This window comes from Vitis riparia, chromosome 10, assembly GCF_004353265.1.
Source record: "Vitis riparia cultivar Riparia Gloire de Montpellier isolate 1030 chromosome 10, EGFV_Vit.rip_1.0, whole genome shotgun sequence".
In the NCBI taxonomy this organism is placed as follows: domain Eukaryota; kingdom Viridiplantae; phylum Streptophyta; class Magnoliopsida; order Vitales; family Vitaceae; genus Vitis; species Vitis riparia.
Window position 1 is genome coordinate 4,197,899 of NC_048440.1, and position 3,649 is coordinate 4,201,547.

General features: G+C 39.1%; 1 protein-coding gene across 1 annotated transcript; it reads right to left on the reverse strand.

Annotated features, from left to right (window-relative positions):
• Positions 1-625: 625 nt before the first annotated feature.
• LOC117923497 (cytochrome P450 714C2-like) lies at positions 626-3,217 on the reverse strand. Its single transcript, XM_034841811.1, has 5 exons — positions 2,843-3,217; positions 2,447-2,673; positions 1,942-2,189; positions 1,496-1,847; positions 626-1,410 (listed from the first exon to the last, which is right to left on the reverse strand). Exons 1-5 carry the CDS (start codon positions 3,141-3,143, stop codon positions 985-987), a joined length of 1,554 nt encoding a protein of 517 aa, XP_034697702.1. The 5' UTR covers positions 3,144-3,217; the 3' UTR covers positions 626-984.
• Positions 3,218-3,649: the final 432 nt, after the last annotated feature.

The window sequence follows — 3,649 nt, forward strand, 5'->3', positions numbered from 1 at the left end:
AATTGATTTTCCGAAAAGTCTTTAAATAATTTTTAAAATAAAAAAAAATATTGTCAATCAATCAAAATAAAGTCAAAGTGTCGTTTTCTAGACACATTGATTGGACAAAATGCGAGCCTATAAAATGAATACTTCTTTAGGGATGGGACCTACAATCTTTAAGTCAGATTGGTCTGATTCTTTTTAAGACGCTATGTATCATCTACCAATAATGCCAGAACATTGTTGTAATTAGTAGGTCAAGAGGCAGTCCAACTAGGGTTGTCTGCCAATTGAAAAACCAAAATTTCTTATGGAAAAAGGGGAAAAAAAGTTGCAAGAACATATTAAACCGAGTTGAGTCGTCCTTCAGTCTCTCAATGGCCACCACATAAACGAACTTGAGTGAGGTGAACTATGAAAGATTAAATATCAACTATTGGACCATACTATCAAATTTGTGATTTTCTTGATTGGATAACTTAAGAAGTAACACTCCAAATTTGTTAAAACCGGCCAAAGAATGAATTCTTCAGTCCTGGTCTTTGTGCTGTAAAAGTTATCCATAATGCAAAAGGTATTTCACAATATGTATATACATATATATATATGTACATGGATTGGTAGGACAATGGTAGACATTACGGGAGACCAAATACACGATACAATCTATTTCACAAAATACATAGCTAGGCATCAATATCCTAATGTTAGCCAATACAGGAAGCCAAATACGTATTGCCATATATATAGCATGGATCGCTAGCAGAATGGTAGACATTACAGGAGACCAAATACACAAGACAATCTATTTCACAAAATACATAGCTAGGCATCGATATCATAATGTTAGCCATTATAGGAAGCCAAATACATATCGCCAGGCATTTCACACCGCACATACAGCTTGGTATCAAGATACTTGAGTTTAGCACTGAAGATTACCTGAACCCTTGTGCATCTTAGGCTGGTAGGTTCATTTCATCTTCTTTGGGGTTGATTCTCTCATATCTTCCTGATGATGAGATTAACCCCATATTCGGGCTCTAGCAGCAAATTCAAGTGAGGGGAATGGAGATAATTAGGAGAGATGGAGAGGGAGAAGTGTGATAGAATGATAGTAAACAAGATCTTCATCTCTGTAATGGCTAAGTTCTGGCCAGGACACATTCGGGTCCCTACACCAAATGGAATGTAGGCATTGGGAGACTTGCAGGCCCCCGAAATCCCATTAGCAAACCTCTCAGGGTTGAACTTTTCAGCATCAGATCCCCACAACTCAGGGTCTTGGTGAAGCGCTGGTATCCAGATCCAAATGTTGACACCTTTTGGAACCAAAATATCACCAAGCTTCACATCTTTCAAGGTCTGCCTTGACACAAATGCAACTCCTGGGTAAAGCCTTAGCACCTCTTGAATCACCATCTTCAGCTGCATCCATACAATGAAAATGCCCGGGTCAAAATATATGCACTGCATTTCCTACAAATTTACTTTACTTTAATTTGGTGCATACTAGTTTCATCTTGCCAAGCATATTGGTATCTGGTACATGGCCTCCACAAACTTCAAGAATTTCAGCACGGAGGCGAGCTTGCCATTCAGGATTTGAAGCCAACAGAACTAAACCCCATAATGTGGCCACAGCAGTCACTTCAAATCCAGCAAGGTACACATCCTTGCAATTGTCAACTATGTACTGGTCGGGTGTGGATGGCCCAAGTTCACCAGTCTTAGCACTCTCCATGATAATCTGTGCCATTTTATCAGATGCAGCTTCGGGATGTTCCTTTACTATGTCTATAAGTGAAGCGTGAATCTCTTTCTCTAGTCTCCATACATCCCGATTTTCCTTGGTTGGTAAATATCTGTTGCATTGGGTAGAAAGGCGAAAATGAATCTTATGATAAATTTACACCTTTTGTCAAATTTCAAGAATAGAAAGGGCGGGGGTGCACACACCTGAAGAAAGGAATCCCTTTGAGTATTGTCGGAGTGTGCAAGTCCTTCATAAGGGCCCTACACTTCGGAAACAATTCAACTGCTTTGGAATGGTGGCTTCCAAACATCATCTTTGAAATTACAGTAGAGGTGAAGCTTCTAATGTAGTCATCCACTCTTATGTCTGCACTCCCACTCCCAAGTTCGATTAAACCAAGCCATGAGCTCACCAGGTTGCTTGCAGATTCCACCATTATGTTCAAATTGCCCTACAGTCAGAGGTATGTCTTCAAATTACGTCGATGGAGCATTAATTCAAAAAGAAATTCTATTACCCTCATTGTTTGGAAGATCCCAGTGGAGCCTGAATGAACATAGCTCAATTTTGCCACCCTTTTTGGTTCAAAAAGGTGCCTAATGACGTCAATTTAAGAAGCAGAATTGTAAACAGACAGGCATTCAGTTTATTGAATTATTTTGAGAATTTCAGGACTGTAGAGACCACATTCTATAAGCGAGAAGTTACCTTGACCTTATCCATGAAGAGTTGAGGAGCTATGGTCTTCCTCTGGTGGAACCAAACTGCACCATTTGAGGTAATAAGGCCCTTCCCTAGTAAAGGCCCTCGGTCCTTCTGCAGATAAGAAGGTTTCCCCAAGTCTAATGTTTTGCTGAGATTTATTTCCTTCACTAGTTTGGTGTCGGCCACATACAAAAGTTGTTCATTTCCAAGCGCAAACGTGAATGTTCCTCCTGTTGTGAGGATTGATAAAACATTAGTATTATATAAAGAAACAGAAAATGACAATCTATTGTCTAGGTTCAGCTATTGTTAGCTGCATCTTATATAACCTAATTATGCTTTGAAGTAACTAATAATTATGTGCTGCTCATCTCAAATATAAATCAATCATACTAATACCATATAGCTTAGTCCACTGAGCGAAATAAGGGAAGGTAGTGGAAGTGGAAAATCCCAGTGGTAGATGAGCTTCACTGCGTGGAGCATCTGCAGCCATTGACATGATTCGCTTCATCTCAGGAATATTACCCATTACAAAAGCAGGCGGGGGACCTTTGATCCCTTGCCTTCGAAGCTTGAGCTGGATGTTGCAGGGCTCTAGATACAGAACATTGCCAAGCCATTTAAACAAAATAATCCATACAACAATACATAAAGCTACCAGAGAATAGAATATTAGTTCAGGCAACACTCCTTCCATTGGTTTATGAGCAAGGTATCTGGTATTGTCCTACAGTTGTTGCGTCTTGGCTTACTTATAGAGTTTTTCTTTGGATATATTTAATAGGCCAATAATTCATTCAAGGTAAATGCCAATGCTCTTCATGTTTCACGTGCATGACAATAATGAATCATCCTTCCCATTCCCTCATAGAGGACAAAACTCCATTATGCACTACCAAAATATCCAAGTTGTTGGAGTTAGGCTTAGGTGCCCAAGTGGGCTGACCCAACCTGATCCAATAAATGAGAAAATGGGGGAGAAGTTTCTGGTAGTTTTAAAACTACCCAGAAATTGCCACTATAAATTTAACAAAAAAAAAAAAAAAAAATTCTCTCCACAAGAACTCTCTTTCCCTAAAACCAGAAGAGAAGAAAATTCGTTTTATTCTCTCCTTGAAAACAAAGAAAGAATACAATTCTTCTTTATGAAGAAACAAAAAGTCTTTTCTCGATCACTCCAGTCCTCGCGATATATTGGTGATA